Here is a 27,314-nt window from a genome sequence, read left to right as displayed (position 1 = left end):
GGCTTCTGAACCAACAGAAAGGTTCCCAGACCCCTGCAACAACAGCACTGTCCTTCACCAGTGGACAGTATTCACTCTGTCTGCAGGATAGTCTCCAGACCCCTGCAACAACAGCACTGTCCTTCACCAGTGGACAGTATTCATTCTGTCTGCAGGACAGTCTCCAGACCCCTGCAACAACAGCCCTGTCCTTCACCAGTGGACAGTATTCACTCTCTGTCGGCAGGACAGTCTCAGGAGCTCTTAGCCAACAGCCAGGTTCCAGGACTTCTTCAACAAAAGGACTGTCTTTCACCAGTGGACAAATCTGGCAAAACAACATCAAAACATATAGACAAAGTACCAGCAAAACAGCCATGTCTCCTCAGTCCTTGGCAGCTCAGGGGGCAGGTCTCAAAAGTCCAGGGCAATTCAAAGTGGCCCCCAGCAATCCTTCTCAGTCTCTCTCTCTGCCTCCATGAGGGTGCTGCTTCCAAAAAGTTCTTCTGCCTCTCTCTTGTGTCTCTCCAAATCTACGTCACCAGCTCCTCCCAGTTCAGGACTCTCTTTTCACATCAAGTCCATCCCACAGGTGGGATTAACAAGCTCTGGGCTTTAACACAATCAATTTGAAAACCAAGCCAATACAGGGAGATCTTTATATTCCATTACTCTCACAACATGTTATTCCAGATGTGGAGTGCAGTTCACTAAGACCTTCAGATCTTTTCCATAAAACTGCTACGTATCCAGGCCTCCCCTTGTCTTTCTGCAGGCCACCATAGCACTTTACATTTTTACAATTCCCACACTTGGCTCCATCACCAACATGATTGGGCTCTTGAACCTGTCACAGATTCTATCTCTGGGTATTGAGCTGACAGGGGTGTGAGAGGGTAGTTGGATAACAGGAGGACTTAGGAAGCTGAGACCTGACAATACCTTCATTTTTTGGCATTTCCCTCTTTAGGGCTTCCTGCTTTGGTCGTGGCCATTTCCGTAGGATTTACCAAGGCGAAAGGCTACAGTACGGTGAACTAGTAAGTATCAAGATGTCGCCTCCCTTCCTTCTCCCTATACTAGAACTCTGCCCTGAGTTGTGGCTCAGCTGTAGGCTGGGGAACAGGAGTTAGTTGGAATACTCATTCTCCAACACAGAACCTTTCAGATCACAGAGGTGGTTTCTCTAGTCATTCATCCATCAAATATCTCCTGAATGCTGTGCTCAGGGATGAATCAGGCCTGAGCTCATGGTCTAATGGGATGGGGAGGAGGGGACAAGAGACCCAAATGCTGGAAACTTTTTGATATAGTAAAAAAAATCACTGAATGTGGACTCAGAAGATCCACATTAAAATCCCAAATCCTTCATTTACTACCTATATGATATTGCACAAGGTTTTTAGGATCATTGGATCAGAAATTTAGAGCTAGGAAGGATCCAGCCCCTTCATTTTATAGAAGAGGGAACAGAGGCCCATGGAAGTTAATTTTTTTTTTATTCTCTGGGTTTGTTTCTCCAGCTATAAAAGGAAAGTATTGGGTTTGTTGTTGTTGTTTAGTTTTTCGGTCATGTCTGACTCTTTGTGACCCCATTTGGAGTGTTCTTGGAGAAGATATTAAAGTGGTCTGCCATTTCCTTCTCCAGCTCATTTTACAGATGGAGAAACTGAGGCAAATGGGGTTAAGTGACTTGCCCAGGGTCATACAGCTATTAAGCATCTGAGGCTGGATTTAAATTCAGGAAGATGAGTCTTCCTGACTCCAGGTCCACCACTCTATCCACTGTACCTCCTAGCTACCCAGCTTTTGGGTTATTTGACCTTTAAGATCTGGCCCTCAGTGCTGGCAGTATTAAGACAAAAACAAACTGGCTTCTTCCTCTAAATTTTGGTTCTGGATCCTCTAAAACAAGACAGATGATACATACAACCATGTGATCTTGGGTAAATCACTCCCCTTTGTGAGTCTCAGTTTCTACATCTGTAAAGTGGGACTCATGTTCTCTGGGCCACTCTACTTCAAAGGATCTCAGTGATGAAAACGTGAGCTGCCCCAGTTTTTAGATAAGGTAAGAGTGGGATAAACGCTATAAGATAAGAGACTCAGAGTTGTTGGGCCCAGAGGAAGGAGAGAGCTTTTCTGATTGGGGAAGAGTCAGGAAGGCTTCTTGGAAGATGTGGCACCTGAATTTAGCCTTGAAGGATGGGGAGAATTTTAGCAGACAGCACTATTGGGGAAGACATGAGAAAGAGAAGAGGGAAAGTATATTTAAGGCAAAGGGAAAAATCATCAGCAAAGTCAAGAAGTGGCAAAGTAAGACTCATGTTAGGAAGGAGTAAATTGTCCATAAGAACATAGGATTTCTAGGGTGGCTAGGTGGCACAGTGAATAGAGCACTGGCCCTAGAATCAGGAGGACCTGATTCAAATCCAGCCTCAGACACTTAATACTTACTAGCTATGGGACCTTGGGCAAGTCACTTATCCCCAATTGCCCTGCTCTCCCCACTCCGAAAGGCAAAAAAAAACAAAACCATAGGATTTCGAGCTGAAAAGGTCCTTGTTCAACATTGAGTCCCATCTTCTCCTTTTTTTCAGAATTACAGAGCGATATCCAGAGAGGAAAAGGGACATGTCTATAGATGTACAGAGTCACAATTTGAGTGACTAATGAATGATTGAACATCTATTAGGCATTTATTACAAGCCAGGCACGGTGCTGAGCACCAGAGATACAAACATGTACAAGTGAGACAATTCCTGCCCTCGAGGAGCTTACATTCTAATGGGAAAAGAAAACACATAAAAGGGAGCTAGAAAGAGAGGATGACACATGTTGGCATGGTTTGGAAAAGTATGGGAAGTGGCATGGTCTGGTTCTTGGTAAGAGAAGATGAAAGTTTCCTATCAGAGCCCAGGGTTCTAGGGATGGAGTCCAGGCTCTGGTGAAAAGGGGTGTTTTTCAACACCAAATTTAGAGGGAAAAGCTGGTTTATTTTTGTCTTAATACTACCAGCCCTGAGGGCCGGTGCTAAATAAATGAAGTGAATTTCCATTTTAGCCTTCTTTTTTTGGCTGGAGCAAAGTGAAGGAGTGAAGAATGAGAGATAAAAGTAGAAAGGGAGGTTGGACTCAGACCCTGGAGAGCCTTGAGTGCCAGGATGAAGAATTTGGAGAGGTGTGTGTATGTGTATGTATGTATATGTATATGTGTGTACATGTGTATGCACATGTATATATGTATATATATATATATATATATATATATACATACACACATATATTTGCTTGTGTGTCCTCTCCCCTATTAAACTGCAAGCTCCTTGAGGGCAGGCACTATCTTTTGCCCCTTTTTGTATCCCTGGCACTTAGTAGAGTGTTTAATAAACGTTTGTTGATTGGTTGGACTTCTCCTTATAGGTGGTGAGTCACTGCATAGATGTTCTGGGCCAGGGAGTGACGTGAGAGACAGTATGAGATAATGAAAAAAAGCAGAAGGGATTGGATTAAAGTCCCACCTTTGATGCTCACTACCTGTGTGACCTTAGATGCGTCTTGTAGTTCCTCAGTTTCCTCCTGAGGAAAATGGGGGAGGCTGGATTAGTTGGTCTCTGCGGTCCCTTTAGGCTAAATTAACGAGCCTCTGATTGGAAATGGGCTTTAGAAATATGACTCAGGCATCTTGCTTTAGAGTGGGAGAGCCCAGCAGCTGGAAGATGAAGCAGAAGACCATTGCTGTAGTTCAAGGGGATTGTGTTGAGAGTCTGGACCAGGAGAACAAAGACAGCAGGGCCTCAGAACCAAGGGAATAGTGGTACAGTCATCATTGTTCCGGCGTCAGAGATGGAGGTGAAGGAGGAGGGAGGAATTAGAAAGGCACAATGTGGCTTCAGTGAGGGGGCAGGGAGATGATGACTATGGCATTTGGGAGGAAATTGGAGAAGAAGAGAAAGAAAGGGAGGAAGCCCAAGGGGGATGGCAGGAGCCTAGGATCTTATCAGTGGGGAACTGACTGCCCACTGGCATCAGGCAAAGAGAGACCTTGGCACCTTAGCACCAGCCACTGCCTCCCCCCTTCCAGTGATATCTGTGATTCAGGCAAAAGGGGGAGAAAAACAATAACAAAAGAGAGGCTGAGAGACAGATAGAATGAGACAGAGGAGACAGAAAAAAATGAGGACAAAGACAGAATGAGAAACAGAAACATGGAGAGAGAGAAAAGGAGGGAGAGTGAGGGATGGTATGTCAAAGAAAGAAACAGAGAGACAATGGGAGAGATACACACAGAGACAATGTGACCGAGAGAGAAAATGGGACACACACAAATGCATCTGTAAAATGAAGAAACAGACAAATAAAGCAGAGCAAGTGCCCTAGCTAATTAGCTTCATCTTGGACAAATCCTCTCTGGGCCTCAGTTTCCTCATCTATTAAATGGGGCTAATTTTCCCTGAACTGACACCTTCCTTGGGTCTTTGTGTAGAAAGAACTTTGTAAATTTTAGAGCTAAAAAGAAATGGTAGTTATTAGGTTTGTCAAACAAGATAATTGTCTAGAAAACACTTTGGAAGATCTAATATGCTTTATTATAGATAGTGTGTATTACAGATTATAGAATATCAGAGCCAGAAAAGACAATAGAAATCATCTCGTACCACCAATCTATCATTTTACAGATGTGAAAATTGAGGCACTTTACAGGGAAGCTTGGGTGTAGGGGAAAGAGCACTGAGTCCAGAGTCAGAGGATCTGGGTTCAAATTCTACCTCTGATAACTCTCTGTATAACTCTTATAAAGCCTCGGGGCCTCAGTTTCCTCATCTGTGAAATGACAGTGTTGGATTGAATGACCTCTGAGGTCCTTTCGGCCCTAAACCTATGACTCTATGACTTGCCATAATCCCATAAGTAAGTACGCAGGTACTGAGTCCAATTCCAGGGTTCCTTCTGCTATAGTCCACGCCTCTTTCTGGGTATCTTATCTCCATGATTCCTCCTCCCTTCTACCCCAAGCAAGGAGTGACCCAGATTCCTTGTGGCCCTGAATCTCTACCCATCTTATGGCAGCTGTCATTAGATAGGTCATTAGAGCCAGAATGATCCTTGGAGGTCATATAGTCTGATCCTTTCTTTTTATAGAAAAAAAAAATTCAAATGTAGAGTCTCAAATGAAATAATGTAAATATTTTTCAAAAATTAAAGTACCATAAATGTTCATTATTATTTTAATTAATTATTTGTTGATAATTGTTGATGTTTGTTATTAAAGTTGGGGCAGTTAGGTGGTGTAGAGGATAGAGAGTCAGACCCAGAGGAAGGAAGTTAGTTAGTGTTAGTGTTGTTCAATCTCTTTATGACCTCATTTGAGGTTTTCTCAGCAAAGATACTGGAGTGGTTTGCCATTTCTTCTCCAGCTCATTTGACAGATTGGGAAACTGAGGCAAACATGTTTAAGTGACTTTCCCAGGGTCACACAGCTAGTAAGTGTCTGAGGCTAGGATTTGAACTCAGAAAGATGAGTGTCCACTGTGCCATCCAGCTGCCTGGTTACCAACATCCTATTAGCAGAAAGATCAGACTAGTAGTTGGGACTTTATCCTGCAAAATGATAATCATGACTATTCCCCAGAAATAACCAAATTCTTTTAATTTAAGCAGTTTGGATTGTTTCATAGTCCTGGGCTCTGAGCCCTCTGTCCTGCTCCAGCTTCCTGTGTATCTTTAACTAGGTCACCTGGACTGGGTGAGAGCTTAGGTCCTTGGAGCATTTCCCAGTCGAGCCTCTCTTTGTTCTCCCTGACTCAAGAACAGCTCCCAACACTTGGGACAGAGTGCTAGATTTGGAGTCAGGAAGACCCAAATTCAAATCCTGCCTCAGAAACTGGCTAGCTGTGGCTCTGGAAGAATCACATAGCCTTTCTTAGCCTCGGCATCCTCATTGGAAGAAGGGAGGTGATAACAGCATGCAGACAGCATGGGGGAACTGCAGTGGAGGCCCAGTTCTGATAAGTGAAAGCTTATCTGAGCCCATGGACCAGAGATGGAGAGATGAGAATGGTGGGGGGCGGGGGAGAAAGGGGAGGCAAGCAGCACAGGGCCATGACTGGGAAGTAAAGGCATCCAAAATCATGCTTCGGGGCTCCTTCGGGGATTAGGAGGGACTTTTCTCTGCCCTTATCCCTGGGAGGATAGAAGGTACCCTTGGAGAAGGTCTAGGAGAAATGTGCACCCCAGGCTGTGTTGGTGTCTCTGCCCTCCTGTGCTCATAAGGTTGTTGTGTAGATGCTAAAGTGTTAGAAAAACAGGAATTGTGAGGGAGGGCTTCCAGGAGGAGGCAGCTTTAAGAGATAGGAATGGGGCAGACTTGGGAGAGAAGTTAAAAAGGCAAGAACTGAGGCAGAATACACAAAAGCCAAAGCCAAGGAAGGGAGGAGTGTCCTCATTGGTGGGGAGGTCTGATGGCTTCCTCTGGACTAACCAGCCTCTTTTCTCTGCTCCTTTCTCTCAGCTGCTGGCTCTCCTTGGAAGGGGGACTGCTGTACGCCTTCGTGGGACCAGCTGCTGCCGTCGTCCTGGTACTGCCTCCCCAGCATGAGTTCCTTTCTGATTCCCTATCGTCCCTTTCTAAAGGCCCTGTATCCACCTAGGTCTAGAGAAGAGGTGACCTTATCTCCCCATCCCCCGCCATTCCACCAAAGATCCCAGGCATCAACAGACCTGGGTTTTAGTTCCTGGCTTTGCTGTGAGACTTTGGGCAGGTTCCTACTCCTAAGGGGGCCTAAATTTTTTCCTCAAGGGCACTGGTCTGTAAAGGCCCCTCCATCCTTTATGGTCTCTGTCTGAAGCTGCTAAGTCATGTGTGACTTGGGGGTCACCTCAATCTTTGGGCTTGTTAAAGAAGAGCCTGGGGCTGGATGTTCTCTGAGGCCCAATCCAGCCCTGGACAATATGGAATTTGCCTCAATCCTTCCATAACCTTGCATAAGCCACTCCCCCAGTTTCAATTTCTTCACCTGACTGGCTGGGCTATACAGTCTCTAAGGAACCATCCCCACCTAAACAGTCTAAGGGTTGAAATCTCCGTAACAAAATATTGCCAAGTACAGGCCCTGGTTTAATGAATAGATAAAAACCATTTGTCATTTGCACACAGCAATTCAGTTTAATAGGCTTTCATCCAGGGCTTCCCATGTCTAATTTATCTGGATACACGTCTGGCCCCAGGGGCTCAGCTCCACTGTGAAGGAGACTAGAGGAGGGGGCTGAGAGGTCATGCAGTGTGCTGCTACTGATAATGGCTACGTTTACTATTTCTTTTATCATATGGGCCTCAGTTTCTTCCAGTGTAAAATAGGAACCTCCCCATTATAAGTCTCTGATTACATAGAATTTTTTTCTAAATTCCTCCATCCCCCTTTCAGTCATTTTTTAGTCCTGTCCAACTCTTTGTGACACCATTTGGGGTTTTCTTGGCAAAGATACTGGACTGGTTTGTCATTTCCTTTTCCAGCTCATTTTACAGACAAGGAAACTGAGGCAAACAGGGTTAAGTGACTTGCCCAGGTTGAGGGAAAGGTATCCTTATCTCACCATCCCCTCTGTCTCAACAAAGATCCTAGCATCCCAACGCACCCAGTTCAAATCCTGGCTCTGTTGATAACTCATTGTTTGACTTTAGGCAAGTTCCTGCTTCTCTCTGGGCCTGTTTTCCTCTATAGAACAAGAGCATTGCTCTGTGTTTGACTATAGATCAACCCTGAGAGGGAACCCACAGCCTAGGATAAGCACTAAAATGATACATTATGGCACTCTACATACACTTGTTTCTCCTTTTATTAGTCTTAAGACATCTCTGGGTTTAATCAGCAACCCTTCTTTTTAGGGAAACTAATGTAATAAATCAAACAAATGAAGCAAAGACTCCAATTCAATTTGATTAAATTCAGAGGTTTTTATTAAACACCTACTATGTGCCAGGTCCCATTTTGTATCCTAGGGATACAAAGACAAAAAAAGAAGCCATCCCTCCCCTTAAGGAGTTTGTATTCTAGAGGCCGAGAAAGAATGTATCCAGATTAGTAGTACAAAACATTCCAAGCGATTTCAGAAATGTTCTAATAACTGTGCATTTAGTAAGCACCTACTATGTACCCAGCCTTGGGCAAGGCACCAGGGGGAGATACAAAGTTGAAAGAAGAGTCCAGCCCAGTCCTTACAGAGCTTTCAGTCTAGCAGGGAGTTATAGATAACTCGAATGCCCAATATTATATGATAAGGGTATTGGAGATATGATAACAAACTTCTATTGGAGATCTGAAGGGGAAGGTCATTATCAGCAATTTGGGGTGAAGGAAGGCCTCTTAGAAAAGGTGGAATTTGAGCTGACTTTTAAAGGACAGATGTGGAGGAATTCAAATGGATGGAAGAGGAGGGCATTGGAAACAGGCTAAACAAAGACCCAGAATCAGGAGATTCAGTGTATATTGGGAGTAGAGGTAGAACAGTGTGGCTGGAAAGATAGGGCATGACCAGATAGTGTGGGGCCTTCAATGCCAGACTAAGGAGTCTAAATTTTAGCCAAGAGGAACCAACTGAAAGATTTCCAGCCAAGAAGTGACAAGACATACATATGGTAGATTACTCTAGAAACCTAAAGCAAATCAACAGATTGAAGGAAAGCACAAGACAGAGAGGGAAAGAGGGAGATGGAGAGATAGAGACAGAAAGAAAGGGAGAAAGAGAGAGAGACAGAGGAAGAGAGGAGAAGAGAGGAGAGGAGAGGAGTAAGGAGTCTAAATTTTAGCCAAGAGGAACCAACTGAAAGATTTCCAGCCAAGAAGTGACAAGACATACATATGGTAGATTACTCTAGAAACCTAAAGCAAATCAACAGATTGAAGGAAAGCACAAGACAGAGAGGGAAAGAGGGAGATGGAGAGATAGAGACAGAAAGAAAGGGAGAAAGAGGGAGAGAGAGGAGAGGAGAGGAGAGAAGAGAAGAGAAGAGAAGAGAAGAGAAGAGAAGAGAAGAGAAGTATAGAAAAATCAAGGCCAAAAGTGTTAGGGCTTGTACAAGGGCAGGGTCCATGGGAATAGAAAGTTAAAAAAAAAAAGACCAGACAGATTTTGCAGAGGTGGAATCCACAGGATTGGAAAACAGTTTAGCATAGTATCACATGGCCTCCTCCCTCATGGTTGGGGTGTGAGGAGACCTGGGGCTGAGGATGTCTGCATTATAACCAATGCTGCATAATAACCCACTACCAGATAGCTTAAAATTAAGCAAATCGTGCCCCCCCCCATACACACATATAGTCAGTCAAGAAGCATTTATTAAGTACCTACTGTGTTCTGGGCACCATGCTAAGCACTGGGGATCCAAAGCAAGGTTAAAAAAACAAAAGGAAGCAAAGAACAGTCCTTGTTCTCAAAGAGCTCACAATCTAACAACATGTAAGCAGCCTACATACAAACAAGATGTATGCAGGGTAAGTTGGAGATGAAGTAGAGGGAAGGCATTAGCATTAAGAGGGGATTAGTAAAGGCTTTCTGTAGAAGCTAAGATTTTAACTGGAGCCTGGAAGGAAGGCCAGGAAGCGGGAGGCAGAGATGAGGAAGGAGTCTCTCTCTCTCTCTGTCCCTGTCTCTCTTTGTCTGTGTCTCTGTCTTTGTCTCTGTCTTTCTCCCCTTCTTTCTATTTTTTCTCTTTATGTTTCTCTCTTCTTTCTCTCTTTCTCTCTTTCTCCTCTCTCTCTTTTTCCTTCTCTCTCTTTCTCTCTTCCCCTACCCCTCACATGTATACACCCCCTTTAATCAATAAACATTTAATGAGTACTACACTGTGCTAGGGACTGAGGAAACAAATGAAAATTACGCAGTTCTTGTCCTCATTCTAGCTTTACGTTCTAACTGAGGAGATAGACTGTATGTACACATGTACATAGATAGAAAATCAATATAAAGTAATTTGAGGAGGGGGCAGCTAGATGGATAGAGGGCTGGCCTGGAGTCAGGAAGACCTAAATTTAAATCTAGTCTCAGACACTTACTAGTGTGACCCTGGGCAAGTCACTTAACCCTATTTACCTCAGTTTCCTCATCTGTCAAAGGAGCTGGAGAAGCAAGTAGCAAACCACCCCAGTATCTTTGTTACCAAAACCCCAAATGGGGTCACAGAGAGTCAGACACGACTGAAAAGACTGAAAAACAATTTCAGGAAGGAGAGGCACTAACATCTGGGGTGATAAAGGACTGATGTGGAAGGTAGAGCTTAGACTGAACTTTATAGGGGGTTAGGGATTCTCAGAGGCATAGGTGAGAGGAGAAGGTATTCCAGGCATGGGGGTCAGCCTGTGGAAAGGCAGGAGGATAGAAGATGGATCATCATGTGTGAAGGACAGCAAGAAGGCCTAGGAGGCAGATCCCTAGAGTGGATCAAGGCAGGGGCTGGGGAGGGTGTTGTCTAATAGGGCCGGAAAAGCATTCTGGGGATAAATTGTGAAGAACTTTAAATGCCAAACACAGGAGTTTGTTTTTTGATGGTGGGATTTTCACCAAGGAAGAAAAGGAAAAAAAATTCTCCTGGGGCAAAAATAGCACAAACAAAGGCCGGGGGCTAGGAAAGCGTGGGGCCCATTCTCGGGGTTTGGAAAGAACCAATAAGACTGTGGATTTGAAATCACTTTTTGCATTATAAAGTGCCATGTATGTGGGAGTTCCACAACCCCCACCCCTGCACACATCTTGTACTTCTGGCTCAGGGGGAAGATGCTATGGGATTTTAGAACTGACAGGGCCTTGGAGAGCATAGTATGACTCCCTCATTTGACTGAGTGGAAGCTGAGCACCGAGATAGGTGATGACTTTCCCCAGGTTGCACAGCTCTTACTAGCATAGCCGTATCTCAGACTCAGGTCTCCTGACTTCCAGCCCAGGCCATGGTTGCTATCCTACCTTGCTTCCACATTCTCTTCCCCGAGGGTGGGGCTGTCCCCAGCAGACCTCCCTGAATCCTACCTTCTACAAGATGCCAAAGAGGAAAATCCTAGAGAGAGCTTGGTCGGGGGACAGACACACCTTCATTATCTCAGCCTAAATGAATTAACTTTTCTCCTGACTCCACACCCACAGTCCCCCTGCCCTGACCCAACACTCACAAGATAAGAGACTGCATCCAGGCCCAGAGGGAAAGTCCATCTCGGTGTCCACCCACCCCCATCTAGGTAGGGCCCATTTTAGGTAAACCCAGTATTTCAATTTTTCTTATTTTGACAGAACCTTAGACTTAAAAAACAGACAAATCCAGGGCGATTATTCACATCCAAAGGATCCTTGGCTTTAAGGATCTAAGGACTTAAGCAACCAAGTTTTTGTTTACATCGAAGTATTGGTTTTCTGGTCCGGTAACATTGTGACCTGGAGTGAGGTGAGGTGAGGAGGTTGGTGGTGGTGAGAGGATGGGGAAGAGAGGGGAGGAGGAGACAGAGGGGGTAGGGCAGTGAAATTTAAAACTAGGGTATGAAAAGCCTTTGACTAAACAACGACTAGAATTTGTGGAGCAGCAGATTTTGGCTCTACACAAGGGGAAATTCCCTAGTAACTGGAACAGTTTAACTAAACATACATCGAGGGCTATATTGAGAGGTAGTGAGCTCCCTGTCACTGGAGATCTTCGAACAGAAGCGTTCAGTTCAGTCAATCAATAAGCATTCATTCAGCACTTACTGTGTGTCAGGAAGGCAGCTGAGTGGTGGGATGGATAGAGCACTGGACTTGGAATCAGAAATCAGAAATCATGAGTTCAAATCCGGCCTCAGACACTTACTAGCTATGTGACCTTGGGTAAGTCACTTAACTATGTTTGCCTCAGTTTCCTCATCTGAGTAAAAAAATGAGGTGGAGAAGGAAATGACAATATCTCTGACAAAAAAAATGGGGTCATGAGAAGTTGGACATAACTGTAGTAAGGACTGGAGATAGAAAGAAAGATAAAAACGTGACCCCTTCCCTCAAAGAGCTCTCATTTTAATGGGGTCGCAACATATCAATAACTGTGTCCATACAAGATATCTCCAGTGTAAATGAATAATAATCTCAGAGGGAAGGCACCAGCCTACTGGGACAACCAGGAAAGCCCACATGTCGAAGGGAGGATCTAAGTTGTCCTGAAGGAAGCTGGGCATGGAGATGAGGAGGGAGAGCATCCCAGGCCTGGGGGACAGCCAGGACAAAGGCAAGTCATGGGGAGTCAGAAAGTTGTCTTTGAGAAAGAGGAAGAAGGCCAGAGTCTCAAGATTATAGGGTACTTGAAAGGCAATAAAGCATAGAAAGACTGGAGAGGTTAGAAAGGGGCCAGGTTGTGAAAGTCTCTAAAAGCCTCCATAGTTTATTGAGGTGGAGAGTTGTGATCAGAGATGTGCTTTAGGAAAATCACTTTAGCAGCTGAGTGGAAGATGGATTTGGGATGGGAGAAAGTGGAGACAGGCAGACCTACCAGCAGAAGATTTCACTAGGCCAGGAAGGAGATGATGAGAGGCTGTACTGGGATGGTAGCCATGGCAGAGGAGAGAAGGGGATGTATACAAAATGACAAGGATTGAAGAATCCCACTCAAGCACACTTGGAATTCAGGACTCCCTTTCCAACTCTGAGAAAGAAGTCTTGTTTCAATGATCTAAGAAAGCATCTCAAGAAGGAAAAGGGATTGACATGAGGAAATAGCATTAAGTGTGTGAAATTCCTTTTTTGCACATCTGTCTCGAGCATGTTCAGTGAATCACAGCACACCTGGATTTCCACAGCATTGTTCCTCCTCAGCTCCCCCTAGACCCTTGCATGCTGATTGTGGTCTTTAGCAGAGTGCCCCAGCTCCCCTAGGACAGTTGTTGCTGAGAGAAGAGCAGAGGAAAGTCAGAGACAGAATTCTTTCTCGGGTTCAGGGTCCCAAGGGAGGGAGACAAAAGTCTGCTTGTTATCTGCCCTTTTCAGACCAAATCTGGGGGAATGTACCCAGATGTGGGCACCTGATTTTGGGGAAAAAACTTAGATAAACCAGAAGAGGGTGACCATGTTGGGGAGAGAACCAGAGACCAGGCCATAGAAAAACTTGTTTGAAGGAAATCAGAGTGTTTTACTTTGGAGAAAAAAACATAAAGACATAAGGCATAAGTGGACATGCTAGCTGTCTTGAGGCATCCGAAGGGTTAGAGATAATATTTGTCCTGTTTGACCCTGGGGAAGAACTAGAAACAGTGGGGGGAGAACAAGAGGAAGTTATGAAGCCACAGTTTAGAGCTGGAAGGGACTTCTGAGGTCATCAGATCTAACCTCTCTCATTTTTTCAGAGGAGGACACTGAGGCACAGAGAAGTTTGCTCAGGGTTACTTATACAGCCAGTAAGTATCTGGGGTAGGATTTGAACCTGTCTTCATGACTTGGAAGTCCAGAATACCACAAAACATCGCCTCTATCCCTGAAGTAGAGATCAGCTTGGCATTTCTTAACAATAATAGCCACCTAACAAGGAATAATTCTTGCTCATGAGGTGATGAGTTCCTCATTCCCGGAGGTATCCAAACAGATCCTGGGTGAGATGTAGCATCTTGTGGTGGTTTCAAGTCTAGGTCTGCTACTCTCTAGTTGTAGGACATGAGTAAATCAATTAATCCTCTGGGACTCTGTTTCTCCATTTACAAAGTGAAGGGATTAGACTCTAGCCTCCAAGGTCCTTTCCAGCTTTAATATTTATTCAAAGATTCTAGAGAGTTTTCTTGTATTGGGTAAGAATTGGGGTGGGGGTGGGGGGTGAGAGGGCAGATAAGCTCTAGTAGTCTTTCCAATGCTGAGATTCTAGGATGGAGATCAATTAGACCTTGGGTCTAATCTCCTTGAGTCTCTACCCTAGCTCCAAATGCCTTTTTTTTTCTTAGATTTCATCTCATCCCATCACCTTCATTCCTCGAAGGCACTGAAGGAAAATTGAAAGAGTGTGCCATGCATATTAATGGCAAACCTGTACTTTATACATCAGGCATCCTGGGCTCTGGAGCACTTTCTTGGGAGCCCTGCCCCAGGGGAGTTATTTTTACTTCCCTTTGACAAAGTTCTATCCATGCATTCAGTGCCAGCCTCGGAAAGGGAGGGCAAAGGGGTGGAGGCGTGAGGGATCAGGAGAGAAAGAGAGAGAGAGAGAGAGCACAGGGAGAGAGAATGAGAGAGACAGACAGAGCAACAGAGACAGAGAGAGAGAGAGAGAGAATTAAAGAGACAGAGAGAATGAGACAGATACACAGAGAGAGAGAATGAAAGAGAGATTCAGAGAGAGAGAAGGGAGAGAGAATGGGAGAGATAAAGAGAAAATGAGAGACAGAGATACAGAGAAAAAGAGACAGAGACAGACAGAGAGACGGGAGTATGAAAGAGACAGAGAGAATAAGAGAGACAGACAGAGATACAGAGAGACACAAAAAGAGAGAGAGAAAATGAGAGAGACAGAGAAAGATAGAGAATGAAAGACAGAGAGAATGAGAGAGAAAGATACAGAGAGACACAGAAAGAGAGAGAAAAAATGAGAGGCAGAGAAAGATGAGAAAGATAGAGAAGGGAGAGAGAATGAAAGAGACAGAGAAAGATAGAGAAGGGGGAGAGAATGAGAGAGATACAGAGAAAATGGGAGAGACAGAGACAGACGAGAGTATGAAAGAGACAGAGAGAATAAGAGAGACAGACAGAGGTAGAGAGAGAAAAAATGAGAGAGACAGAGAAAGATAGAGAAGGGAGAGAGAATGAAAGAGACAGAGATAATGAGAGAGAAGACAGATACAGAGAGAGAGAGAGAGAGCAGGGAATGGAAATGAGGCCAGGAGGAAGAAGTGCTCTGTATAGGTCAGGCCTGAAAGGACTGCTGCATTGGTCGGGGATCATGTTCCTGGGTCTCTGTCACTCCAGAGATTTACAGTGACCTTGGAGATGACACCTCTTTCCTGATTCTCTCCCTTGTCAGATACTGAACAGGTTCCCTAACATTGACTGAGTGCCTATGGCTAGAAGCCAGACTAAGCATCCGGAACACAGGGCCACAGAGTAATAGAATCATAGAATTATGGAACAGAGAAAAGAAATCATAGGCTCCCAGGACCATAGGTCCACAGAGCCATACATTTATAGCAACACAAAAACACAGAAGCAGAGAACCCTGAAAAACTCTAGAATCCTTTATTTCTGGTGCAACAGAACCTCGAGAGAGCTCAGGGGCTTAGTTCCCAGCCATCAGGTAGCCTTGGGACAACATGGACCTATCAGAAGGAGCCATGATGGAACCTTCTATCCTCTTTCCCAGAATGGCAGGAAGCATTTAGAGAAGGTCAAGTGAAAGGACAATCCACTGGGGAAATGTGGCCTGTGAGGAAGGCTAGAGTGTAGAATGTGCTGGATTTAGAATCAGAGGGCCTGGGTTCAAATTCTGTCTCTGACACCTTCTGCCTTTGTGACCCTGGGCAAAGTCACACCCTCTCCGGGCCCCAGTTTCTTCATCACTGACATAAAGTGTTTGGAGTAGATGACCTCTGAGGTTCCTACCAGCTCTAAAGCTGTGAGCCTGTTAGGTCATATTTTTAATTGATTATTTTCAATTAACAAGCATTTATTTTTATCACCCTCCTACCTCCTATTCCCCTAGGGAGGGGCTATGTCCAAAACTGTGGGTCTTATTCTGCAGTAGATAGAGTGCTGGGCCTGGAGTCAGGAAGACTCCTCTTCATGAGTTCAAATTGAATCTCAGACATTTAGTAGATATATGACCCTGGGCAAGTCACTTAACACTGTTTGCCTCAGTTTCCTCATCTATAAAATGAGCTGGAGAAGGAAATGGCAAACCACTCCAGTGTCTCTGCCAAGAAAACCCCAAATGAGGTTGGAGAGAGTCAGGCACGACTGAATGACAACAAAATTCTACATGTTTAGTCTGTCACCTCTAAGAGACCATTGAAGATGCAGGAGGGACAAAATGACCAGCGTATAAGGAAGATGCCAGGCTGGCAATCCATCATTCCCCATAATAATCATCATAGCTAGTGTTTCTGTAGAGCCTTAAGGTTGGCAGAGCACTTTACAAATATTATCTCATTTGATCAGCTAACCAACCCTGGGAGGGAAATGGGATTATTGTCCCCATTTCACAGGTGAGGATGCTGAGGCACAGAAAGGTTCAATGGTTTTCCCAGAATCACACAGCTGATAAGTGTCTGAGGCCAGATTTGATCTCAGGTCTTCCTGACTCCAGGCCCAGTGCTCTTGGACACTTGGATGCCTTGATTACTGGAGGACAGAAGAAAAAGGACAGATGGAGCCATAACCCAGTGTGCATGAGGAAGGGTATGGAGAAGTCAGGCGTGACGGACTAGATGCCACAAAGAAATGCCCAACAGTGAGGGTACATATCAGAATCAGTGCTGAGAGAGGGTCTTTAACACGAATTCTGAGGCGCTTGCGCCCAGTGATGATGGCTGACATTCCTGATTTGTGAATCATTTCTCATGACATGTCTGTGTCAAGGGGCCTTTTTTTGAGGGGGGCGGTGAAGAAGGATCTTTGATTTCATTGGAGTAGGGGAAGGGAAGGACAGTGGGAATAGACATTTAGATAGTGCCTGCTGTGTACCAGACACTGTGCTAAATGCTCTTTATAAATATTATCTCGTTTGATCCTAATAACAGCCTTGCCAAGTAGGAGCTATTATTATTCCCATTTTGTAGTTGAGGAAACTGAGGCAGACAAGGGTTAAGTAACTTTTCTGGGGTCACAAGGCCAGTATGTATTAGAGACTTCCAAGTCTGGGCTGACTTTTGCCTCTCAGATGCTATTATGATGCCCATTTCAGAGGTGCTTCAAGGTTAAGCAATTTGACCAGAGTTACATAGCTACTGTTTGTCTGAGGCAGCATTCAAACCCAGGTCTTTATGACTCCACATCTAGTGTTCTCTCCATTCTTTCCATCCTTTCATCCTACCTTCTGTGATCTCAGATTAGACATAGGGGACTGAATTAAATTACCTGTAAATTTCTTCCAATCCTAGTGCTGAGAAAGTGTGGTAGGGTAGAGGAGAGCCTAGATTTGGAGTCATATTTGGGGTTTAATCCCACTTCTGTTACTCTGACTTAGTGATTGGACATCAGTTTCCCTTACTGTTAAATGAGGGAGTTGCCCTGTTTCCTTAGGGTTCTTAGGCCCTATCCTTCTTCAGATCCTGTGCTCCTAAGACCACCATTCAGTGACAGTGGTAACAAAGCCCTCACTTAGGTGAGCGCCTCATCCTCCATGGGCTGGAGGTTTTTCCAGGGTTGCAACATCCACCTCATTCATCATCAGTCATTGGTTTCCATTTACCTGTGCTGCCAACATCCGGGCAGAAGTGGAGCTTGGAGGGAGTTCACAACAGGCATTGAGGATTCACTGAATCAGTAGAAAATTCACTGACCTTGTCCCCACAGACCTGGCTGGGCAAGTCATTCAAACTCTGGAATCTCAGTTCCCTCAATGTTGAGGTCCCCATGTGCCAGGCCTAGAGCTTAGCTCTGATATGAGGCTCCAGAGAACAGATAAGAGGGCTGCTCATAATTTAGCTCAGTGGATAGGGCATTAGACCTGGAGTCAGGAAGCCCTGAGTTCAAATCCTCCCTCAGACAATTACTAGCTTTTTGACTGAACAAATGACTTTACCCCATTTGCCTCAGTTTCCTAATCTGTAAAATGGGGGTGATAACAGCACCCATTACCCAGGACTGTTGTGAGGATCGAACAAGATAGTATTTGGGAAGTGCTTTGTAAACCTTAAAGCATGATACAAATGCCAGCTAGCAGTATTATTAGTTAGCTTAGGCAGAGCTAGCTGGCAGTACAGTGGATAGGACCCAAGTTCAAATCCTGCCTCAGACCCTACCTAGTGGAGTAGTGGACTCTGGACCCTGAGTGCCTCAGATTCCTCATCTGTAAAATGTTGATTATAATAGCACCTACATCCCAGGGTTGTTATGAAGATCAAATGAAATATTTGTAAATCATTTAACAGTGCCTGGCACACAGCAGGTGCTATATAGATGCTTATTCCCTCCCATTTCTTTCCCTACATGTATGCCTCACTTTACATGGCAGTTGTGATGACAAAGAACACATGTCATCTGAATTTGTGTAGACAGAGGCCAGTTTCTCCACTGCCCCATCCATTCAGCACAACTGCCCCCCTTTTCTTTGGTTGATAAGGAAAACAAGTCACAGGGAGGGTGACTTGCCCAAGGTCACACAGGTAGGATTTGGTGGCAATAGGATTCAAACCCAGGTCTTCAGACTTCAGAGCACTGTACCATGCTGCCTTCTACTTAGGAGGGATCCTTTTAAGTGGAAGAAGAGAGAACTCAGGAAAAGCTTATGAAGGAGGTGTTACTGGGGCTAGTCCATGAAAGAAGAGAGAAGGATTCCACAGAAAGAAATTGGGACAGGATGAATGGCCCTCCCAGCCCTGAGGCAGGGCAAGAGTCAAAGAGCCCCAGAGAGGGTGAGAGGGACAGATTAATTCATCTTGATTGCAAAAAGAACATGTGAAGGGCAATAGTGTGAAATCTTAACTGAGAGGTTAGAGCCTTCCCCCCCATTATTCCTGACGAGGTTTGTCATTATCTCTTGAGGGCTGGTCCCAGAGTGAGGGCTCCACACATGTTAGCTTAAATCTCCTTAATCCCCAACCCTTCCAGACTTCCTGTCAAGGAATATATCTGCCATAAACATACCCTTCTTTGCAAGGGGGGAAATGAGCCCTTGTGAAAGGAAGAAATGTTTTTGTAAGGTGAATAATCGCCCTATAACTGTGTCTGGTTGGCAAGTGGAGGAATCCGTATCTTTTGTTTTCTTAGTATGGGGTCCACTTAGATTTCTTGGGTGACTGCTGGGGTGTCTTTTGCCTCCATCCCCAGGGTAGTTGAATGGGAGCTTAGAGATTGTTTCCCAAGTCCCCTAATTGGGGAGGTGGCCTTTACTGGAGAATAGCAAAGGATTTTTCATTTGCTCTATATCAAGCCCAATCTTTTGAAGATGAGTGTAGGAAGTAGAATTCAGGAGTCCTGGATTCACGTTCCTACTCCTCCATGGACTTTGTGACCTTGGACAGCCCCTTCCCCTCTGTAGGCCTCAGTTTCCTCACCTTTGAATTGAAGAGAATAATACCTGACCCACCTTATCTACATCACAGGTCTGCTGGGAGGATCAAGGGAGGACTGAGTGAAAGGATGAGGTGCCCCATGTAACCCCAATATTGGTACTGGTTCCTAAACCAATGTCACATCAAAGCACTCATCTTACAGATTTCCCTAGAAGGATTAGAAGCCATCAGAGACTCTCCACATTTTACAGATGAGGAAACTGAGGTCCAAAGAAATGAAACTGACTTACTCTTTGTGCCAGAAAAGGAGCGTCGTGGATGTTGTGGGAACAGGACCAGACTTGGAGTCACAAGACCTGAGTTCAGATCCCACTTCTGCCACTCACTAGCTGCATGACCCTAGATAACTCACTTCCCTGTGAGCCTTAGTCTTCTCGTCAATCAAATGGGGATACTATTCATTGCATTCTACACCTCACAGGGTTATTGTGAGTAGTAAGATGCTTTGTTAAGTACTAGAGAAAATGGGAGTTATCACATCTCCTCATTATACATCTGGTTAATAGTAGAATTGGAGCTCAGAATAACCCTGGCATCCATGAGGTGGGGTCTCCAAGGGTCCCTGGTTGCAGTGAAAAGAGACCTGTCATCCCACCATGTGCCCTTCAAAACCCCATTTATACCCCTTCAGTTACTGGGTCACAGAGCTTATGAGACTATAGTCAAGTCCTCTGGGGTCTCATCATTTGGTTTCTGTTTATTTTCCCTGTCCCTAGACTGAGTCCTGACCTTGGTCACAAAAGAAACCCTCTCCCCCTTCTCCACACTTGTCCCCGGCCAGGCATCAGCTTCCCCATTCTTTCCTATGAGGGGGAAAGCCAGGTTATGTTGTAAGGTACACAGAACATTAGAACCATCTCTCCATATGGTCAGTGACTCTGGGACACAGGGTCTCCTCAGCTGATGCTAAGGAAGCCCAAGGCTCATTCATACTTAATTCTCCCCCTCCCCTAGGTCACAAGATGCACCTGGGCCTGCCCCTTCTCCATCTCTGTGTCCAGACAGGTGGTACCATCTCTTCCCCCACACCCCAAGGTGGCCCTGTAAGGCCTAATTTCTGAGTATCTGTTATATGCAAACCCGTGGCTCTAGTATACTATGTGATTTAATTGATCCCTGAAATCACTAAAACAGGGGTTCTTTTTTTGTGTGATAAACCCCTTGGTGGTCTGGTGAAGCCCATGGACCCCTTCTCAGAAAATACTTTTAAGTGTATACAATAAAATACATAGGATTATAGAAGAAATCAATTATATTGAAACTGTTATCAAAATATCAACAAAAATAAATTCACAGACCCCAGGTTGATTAGGATATCTCAGACCCCTTGTGCCTCATGGGGATGCTCCAGCCTCTCACCATCCCTACCCCCTAGAACATTCCAAAATGCTCAAATTCTCCTAAGCGGACCCTGGACCTGTAAGGATGGGCCGTCCCTCACACCTCCATGAAATGTCTGGGCTCCTACACTTGTTAGGTACTAGAACAGGGGTGGGGAAGCTGTGGCCTTAAGGCCACATGTGACCTTGTAGGTCCTTAAGCGGGGCCTTTTGAATGAATCCAATTGTGTGGAAGTCCACACGTGGCTTTAAGGCCGCAGCTTCCCCACCCCTGTTCTAGAACCTAACAAGTGCAGGGGCCCAGACATTTCATGGAGGTGTGAGGGACGGCCCATCCTTACAAGTCCAGGATCCCCTTAGGAGAGTTTGAGCATCTTGGAATGTTCTGGGTCCATTTTTGTTTTTGTTTTTAATAGGCCCCTCCTTTCCCATAGGAAGCCTCAGTCCCTCAATGCTTCTTCAGGAATACTCTAGCCTCCTCAACTCCAGTTTGGGAGATTGGACTTGCTGCCTATTAACTACTCAGTTAACATCTGAGGATGGCTAGGTCTGAGTTGCTGGACCTTCTTCCCTTTCCCCTAGGGATGCCATAGGCCCTTTACACCCCATAGGGATGCCAGTATCTTATCTTCTCAGGAACTCCCCAACCCTCTAGGAGAGCCACATGTTTTTCCCACTCCCTAGGAATGTTCTGGGTCCACTTATGGTTCCTAGGGACCCCTCTGCCCCTCACACTTGAAATGTGTGGCCAGCCAGGGTTTAAGGGATGGAGCCTTAGGGAGCAGTTCTGTGTCTCCAACCCAGTCGGCATTCTCCTGCTCATGCCTTGCCAGGTCCAGTTGGTAGATGGCCTTGAGGTCTCAGGCTGAGGAGCAAAGCAGAAAGAAAGCCCCCACAGATAGATGGGGCCTGACACCATTTTCCCCCCTACCCCTGCAGAGGCTGTAACCCCCAGGGAGGGAGCAAGCAAGTGAGCTGCTGTTCCTGCCAGCCCCCTCGGGCCCTGCCAACTTGTCTCTCATTTTCTGTGCCAACAGGTGAACATGGTCATCGGGATCTTGGTTTTTAACAAACTTGTGTCCAAAGACGGGATCACAGATAAAAAGCTGAAGGAACGGGCAGGGTAGGCGGCCTCATTCTTTCCTCTGAGAAGATGAAAAAAAAGTGTCTTGTTTTGTTTTGAAACATTGAAACCCCCCAAAAGAAAAAAGCCCTCCAAGTTCCTGAAGACAATTTTGATTCATAACCAAGCAGCAAGATGGGATCCCAAGCCAGAGGCAGACCATCGGGTGGGAAGAGGGGGGGATGGAGAAGAGACCCAGCTGGGCACCTCCCCTGCGTGGGGAAATGTGGGCACAGGGGATGGCTAGGCAAAGCTGAGCTGGGCTCCCTGGGGCCCTATTTCCCATTCTTGTTTCCTCAACCCATCAGCAGGGGTTTAGGAAACACTTAATATGTGCCCAGGAGAGCTATTGGGTGGCTTGAGTCGATTTGGCTTGTTTGGTGCCATGGTGGACCTGAAGTCAGGAGACCTGGTTTGTGTCCCTGCTCTGACAAGATTTACTTTGTAGGAGACCTTGGACAAGTCTTTTTTCTCTAGTCCTTAGCTTCCCTGTCTGTAAAATTAGGGGGGCTGGTTTAGAATCTTCTAGGTTCCTCATAGCTCCATTTTTCTATGATAATACCTTATCAAGGGCTGTATGTACTTGGATAGGTCATATCATTTCCAAAGCCACTCTCTTCCCTTTACCCTCAGGGCAAGCCTGGGTGGTAGGATTTTTGTCTCCTACTTTATGAAGTTGGAGAAGGAGGCCTAGAGAGAGCTAGAGACTTGTCTGAGGTCACACAGAGAGTCCCATGGTGGCCCAGGAAAGAGTCCTTTCTTTCTTGCTGGTATAAGGAACACAAAAAATCTAGACTCTCCTGGGAAGGGAAGGGCTGGTTGCTTATGGATCCCATTTTGTTGTTGAAATTTGCCCCCTTTGCCCTCCAGCCCTCAAGCTCCCCAACCCCATCTCTGTTTATTGGAGCCACTCTGTTTCTCTGTGTGTGTCCGTCTGTCTGTCTGTCCAGGAAGGTTTTTAGCATTCTGCCTGTTAGGAGGTTTGCCACCCGGTGCCTACCCCTCCCTTCCCCAAATGCTCTTCCCTTTTCTCTGTCCCTTTTCCTCTCTTCTCCTCACTCCTCTTTCCCTGCCTTCCCCCAAGCAGTGGGCAGCACACTCCCACTTCCATAGCCCCACAATCAGGTGGTCCACTCACTCAAACTTAGTCCTTTGCCTTTAGCCATTAGTACCCCCCCACCCCTCTGCTTCTAGCTTTTGACCCTTGGTTTTCAGCTATCTGACCCCTGTCCCTTCCCCCTTCCCCGAGCTCTCAATTCTCAGCACTAATTCCTTAGCTCTCTGCCCTCAGCTCTCAGCCTTTAATCCCCAGTCTTGGGCCCTCAGCCCCATGTCCCCCAGCACCTTGCTCTCTGCCACTGACCTTTGGCCTTTGATTCTTAACCCTCACTTCTCACTTCTTTGCTCATCCTAGTCCCAGAGCTGTCCTGAATGACCCTACATAGGAGGGGTGCCAGTGACTAGGATGGAAGGGTCTGGGAATCCCCTCAGGGGGGAAGCCACAGTGTCACTGCCATCTCCCATCCTGATCCTCATTCATAGTTATGTACACACATACATACACACATGGATACACAGTAACAGTGATAATAGCTAAGACATACATTTCTATATGTATATACACATGCACACATATACACATGCACATGCATGCATGTATATATACCCATATACATATATATACATGCATGCATGTATATATACACCCATATGCACATATGTACACACAAATAGCACTTTAAAGTTTGCAAAGGACTTTACATATACTAGATTATGTCATTTGATGCTAACAGCCAACCTGAGACAGGTGCCATGGAAGTACCCAAAGACCCACCAGCACAAAAGGCTCCCTGAGCTCAGGGTCTTCCTCCTCACTCTTTCCAATTCAATCCAATGCCACAAACATTGTTAAGCATTTACTCTCCCCAATTCCCTTTGCTCACAAGCAGAAGAGAGGCAGCTGAGTGGGCCCCAGCCTTTGCTGTCTATGAGCTATAACCTAATAGAAGGAGTGATTCTGATAAACCACAGTGCAAGGAAGAGGGAGATAAGTACAAAGGTGAGGTCCAGGTAATGATGTGTTATAAGAAATCTGAAGAGGAGGAGATCAAATGGTAGAGGGGAAAGAAGGCTGGGCAGGGTATCAGAAGATCTGAGCGTGAGCTCAGTAATGGGTAAAAGGTTGTGGAAAATACTTCAAGACTAAGAAAGGCAAATGTTAGCCTGATTTTCAATTTAAGAGGGAAGAGAATGACCTCTGAAGCCCATGGGACAGTGAAATGGACTCAGATTCTTGGCAGAATTCTAGAACATGTTAGTGAAGGGATAGTTAGTGAACTTCTAGAAAAGGTAGCAGTGATCATAAAGAATCACCCTGACTGTATCAATCAGTCAGTCAATCAACATGCCTTTTTTAAGCACCTGCCATGTTCCAGTATAGTGGATGAAGAGCTGCTGTTGGAGTCAGGAAAACCTGTGTTTACATCTCACTGTGGCCACATACTGACTGGGTGGCCTTGGGTGAGTCCCCTAACCTCTCAACATCACAGGAAACTTATTAGTCACCAAGAAGGGGAATATCTGTATTGGTAGAGGAAGTTTCTCAGTGGGTGCTCTCTATATTGGCAGAATCCCAGGTAGGTTTTAAAAAAGTTTCTGAGTCATCACGACAGGTCTATTCCAGGTTATAAATACAAAAATGAAGCTATCCTCTCAAGGAGTTCATGTTCTAATGGGGGTAGATGCATATACATATAATTACATTCAAAGTAAATACAATGGAGGGGAGTCTGGAGGCACCATCTGGGGGAATCAGGAAAGGCCTCAGGTAGAATGTGGTACTTGAACCAAAATCTGAAGGAAAGTAGAGATTCTAAAAGGCCTGAGGAGAACATTCCAGGCTTCAGGGACAATGTCTACAAAAGGGACAGAAGAGGGGATGTCACGTGGGAGGAGCTGCAAGGTCAGGTTGGCTAGACAGGACAGCAGCATATGTATGTGTGTGTATCTATAGATAGATACACACACATATATACTCTCTATATACATGTGTATACATCCAAGCAGGGCTAGAAAGATTTATTATATATACACCTATTTGGACATGTGCACAGATCTATATGCATATATACACATACATATATACATATGCATATATACATATGTACATGCAAACAGGCTTCCCCATAAGCAAGCTTCTCCTCAAAGGCAATATAAAAGTCTGTTTGGGCTCTATGTGACTCAGAATGTCTCGTACCTGTGAACTGAGCCAAGAAATACCTGTGTACCTTCAGACCTGAGAACACGGCTCCTGTTCCAAGGGAAGGGGGGACACATGGTCACATAAGCCTGTTAATGGATGGGGAAGATCATATATTCCATTAACTGTACACACACACACACACACGAAAGGTAAGTTGGAGCCAGTTTGTAAAGCACGTTAAATGCCAAATAAAGGAGTTTACATTTGACCCTAGAGGTAATAGGGAGTTTATTAAACAGGTGATTGACATGGTTGGGTGTATACTTTAGGAAAATTACCAAGAGCGGGTTTTGCTACACTAACCTTTTTTTTTTTTTTTTGAAATTAGATCAAAGGATTTGGCAGATCCAGGAAATGCTGTGTATAACACTTACTCAGATTTTAGCAAAGTATTTAATAAAAAATGACATGCTACTCTTTTAGAAAGCGTGAAGATGTGTGGTCTAGGTGATAGTTCGGTTAATTGGATTCAGACCTGATTGGACGTCCAGTGACTTAGGGGGCCATTCATGGTTCAGTACAAAAAAGGTTGGTCTCTTGGGATCTCTACCACTTAACCTTTAAAAGAATTAATTATTTGAGTAAGAGATCATGCTTGCAAGCGACACAAAGCTGGGAACAACAGCCCAGATTCTAGATGGAGTCAGGAATCAAAACAAATCTTCACATGCTGGGATGGTTAGGTGGCGAAGTGAGTAAGGCGCCGGCCCTGGAATCGGAAGGACCTGAGTTCGGTTCTGGCCTCAGACACTTAACACAAAAAAACTAGCCGTGTAACCTTGGGCAAGTTACTTATCCCCAAATGCCCTCCAAAAAAGGCAAAAAAAAAAATCTTCACATGCTGGAATATAGTCCTGAGTCTAAGAAACAGAAATTAATAAGGACAAATGCAAGAGCTTATTCTTGGGTTCAAGGCATAAGATTGTTAACTGAAGTTGATCTTTTTGTCTGAAAAAGATCAGGGGGTTTTAAAGGACCACAGGCTCAAAATGAGGCAAGAGTAGGATATGGCGGCAAGAAATAGAATCTGATCATGTGGAGTTTTCTGGAGTTATATATTCGTTTCTGAGTGCCACATTTTAGAAAGGCCATTGGTGAGTCAAGCCAAAAAGTAGGCAACGGGATGCTGAAGGTCTTTGACTTCATGCCACGGGGAATACGTTGAAAAAGCTGAGAATTTTAACAGTTATTTATGTGTTATGCTGAGCCCTGAGGGGGGGGAAGAACTAAGAGTAATGAGGAGCAAGAACAAGAAATGGTAGATAAATACATCAAGGCTCAGTGTCAGGAAAAACTTCCTAAAGCATTAGATCTGTCCCAAAGTGGAATGGGCTGCCTCAGCAGGGGGTGAGTCCCCCTTAACCAGAGATGTTTTCTTTTTTTGTGCTTTTTGGAGGGGGAAGACAAGGCAGTTGGGATTAAGTGACTTGCCCAAAGTCACACAGCTAGTCAGTGTCAAGTGTCTGAGGCCAAATTTGAACTCAGGTCCTCCTAACTCCAGGGCCGGTGCTCTGTTCACTGCACCACCAAGCTACCCCTCTTTTTGGTGGCGGAGAGGGGAAGGCAAGGCAATTTAGAGGTCTTGAAGCAAAGGGACTGCCTGACTCTAACATGTATTACCTGTGTGACCTTGTGCAAATCCCTTTTGTTTAAAATAACAGGGTGGATTAGATAATTTATCTGCTCACTTCTGATCCTGAAGCTAATAATCCTTTGACCTTTATATGGGGCCAAAGGTGGAGGAATGTGAAGAAAGGCTTCTAGATGACATGGTCCCCGAGTGGGGCTGTGAAGGAAGGTAGTGACTGTAGCAGATGGAAGTGAGGTGGGCCAGAGGTGTCTGTGTCTTTAGCACTGTTTATATCCCTCCCTGGGCAGCTAGGTGGTGCAGTGGATAGAATGCCAGGCCTGGACTCAGGAAAACTCCTCTTATTGAATTCAAATCCAGCCTCAGACACTTACTACCTATATGACCTTGGGCAAGTCACTTCACCCTGTTTGTCTCAGTTTCCTCATCTGTCAAGTGAGCTGGAGAAGGAAATGGCAAACCACTCTAGTATCTTTGCCAAGAAAACCACAAATGGGGTCACAGAGTTGTACATGACTAAAAGATGACCAAACAGAAAGTATCTCTCCCTCTCTCCCTTTCAGTGCTGTCCAGATTCTCTTAGCCTCAATCCAGACACCCTCTTCCTTCACTCAGCTTTTCCAAGACAGGGAAAAGTACCCCCCCAAAAAATATATATTTAATAGTAATAATTATAGCTGATATCTAGATAGCATTTTTAAAGGATTTTTTAAAAAATTTACTTTTTAAAAATTCTGAATGTCACAGCCTCCCCCCCCCCCAAAAAAAGGCTACATACTGATATAGCATTTTGAAGTTTACAAAATACTAAA

At 45.0% G+C, this 27,314-nt stretch overlaps 1 protein-coding gene across 2 annotated transcripts in view; it reads left to right on the top strand.

The window, feature by feature from the left end:
• The window catches only part of ADGRB1 (adhesion G protein-coupled receptor B1), a 268,191-nt gene that overhangs the window by 202,798 nt on the left and 38,079 nt on the right, over positions 1 to 27,314 (top strand). For both annotated transcript variants that reach the window (XM_069081351.1, XM_069081350.1), the window contains exons 22-24: positions 950 to 1,019; positions 6,490 to 6,556; positions 21,567 to 21,652. In XM_069081351.1, the coding sequence (XP_068937452.1) occupies positions 950 to 1,019; positions 6,490 to 6,556; positions 21,567 to 21,652 (223 nt within the window). The remainder of the gene's footprint in view (positions 1 to 949; positions 1,020 to 6,489; positions 6,557 to 21,566; positions 21,653 to 27,314) is intronic.

The sequence above is a fragment of the Petaurus breviceps genome, unplaced genomic scaffold, assembly GCF_028583685.1.
Source record: "Petaurus breviceps papuanus isolate PSGF00001 unplaced genomic scaffold, PetGlider_PUasm1.0 98, whole genome shotgun sequence".
NCBI classification, from domain to species: Eukaryota; Metazoa; Chordata; class Mammalia; order Diprotodontia; family Petauridae; genus Petaurus; species Petaurus breviceps.
The sequence above is the reverse complement of the archived record's forward strand: the minus strand, read 5'-3'. Positions and strand labels throughout refer to the sequence as shown.